The 1356-nt window shown below is 56.8% G+C and overlaps 1 protein-coding gene across 1 annotated transcript; it reads left to right on the top strand.

Moving 5' to 3' along the window:
• Positions 1-6: 6 nt before the first annotated feature.
• On the top strand, positions 7-1353 carry LOC121359110 (class I histocompatibility antigen, F10 alpha chain-like; the record flags this gene model as incomplete). Its single annotated transcript, XM_041477820.1, has 3 exons — positions 7-91; positions 745-1020; positions 1253-1353. Coding segments are annotated over 3 exons (462 nt in total), but the record flags the coding sequence as incomplete, so codon positions are not given.
• Positions 1354-1356: the final 3 nt, after the last annotated feature.

Raw genomic sequence — 1356 nt, 5'->3', positions numbered from 1 at the left:
TGGGAGAGGGAGACCCAGATCTGTGTGAGGAACCAGCACACGACTGCCAGGGACCTGGAGATACGGCGGGAGCGGTACAACCAGACCAGGGGTGAGTGGGGGGATCTGTGGGGCTGGGATGGGAACTATAGGGCTGGGGTGGGGATTCATGGGGCTGGGATGGGATCTATAGGTCTCAAATGTGGATCCTTGGGGTTCCAAGTGGTTGAAATGGGGATCCATTAGGCTGGGATGGGAAACCTTGTGATCCATGGGTTGGGATGTGAATCCATGGGGCTGGGATGGGATCCGTGGGGCTGGGATGGGATCCGTGGGGCTGGGATGGGAACCCTGGGGCTGGGGTGTGGAGTGAAGACTGTAGGGCTGGGATGGGGATCTCTGGGGCTGGAATGGGATCTGTAGGGCTGGGGTGAGGATCTATGGGGCTGGGATGGGATCTATAGATCTTAGATGTGGATTCACAGGGCTCCAAGGGGCTGAAAATGGGAATCCATTAGGCTGGGATGGGATATCTTGTGATCCATGGGTTGGGATGTGAATCCATGGGGCTGGGATGAGATCTGTGGGGCTGAGATGGGATCCGTGGGGTTGGCTTGGGATCCATAGGGTTGGGATGTGGATCCAAGGGGCTTGGGATGAGGCTCTGTAGGCTCTGTAGGCACTCTGGGGCACCATAGGGCTGGAATGGGGCTCTGTGGGGCTGGGATGCAATTCCATGGGGCTCTGTGGGTACAATCCCCCCAGGTCTCCACACCATACAGTGGCTTACCGGCTGTGACCTCCTGTCCGACGGGAGTGTCCGTGGATCCCGCCGGGATAGCTACGACGGGCGGGATTTCATCTCCTTTGACCTGGCATCCGGGAGATTCGTGGCGGCCGACAGCGCTGCTGAGATCACCAGGAGGCGCTGGGAACAGGAAGGGACCGTGGCTGAGCGTTGGACAAATTACCTGGGGCACGTCTGCCCGGAATCGCTCCAGCAATATGTCAGATTTGGGCAGAAGGAGCTGGAGCGCAAAGGTGGGAGCAGAATTCCTGTGGGAGTTTGGGATTTGGGAATGGAGGACTTGGGAACGCAGTAATTCCTGTGGGAATTCCATGGGTAGATCTCACCCCAATCCCATTCTGGTGGGAATTCTGTGGGCAGATCTCATTCTTATCCCATTCCTGTGAGAATTCCATAGGTAGAACTCACCCTAATCCCATTCCAATGGGAATTCCATGGATGTTCCTCACCATTATCCCATTCCAGAGTGCCCAGATGTCCATGTGTCTGGAAAAGAGGAACACGGGACGCTGATCCTCTCCTGCCACGTGTATGGATTCTACCCCAGCACCATCACAGTCAGCTGGATG

Source organism: Pyrgilauda ruficollis, unplaced genomic scaffold, assembly GCF_017590135.1.
Source record: "Pyrgilauda ruficollis isolate IOZ18807 unplaced genomic scaffold, ASM1759013v1 scaffold4122, whole genome shotgun sequence".
Lineage (NCBI taxonomy): Eukaryota > Metazoa > Chordata > Aves > Passeriformes > Passeridae > Pyrgilauda > Pyrgilauda ruficollis.
The sequence above is the reverse complement of the archived record's forward strand: the minus strand, read 5'-3'. Positions and strand labels throughout refer to the sequence as shown.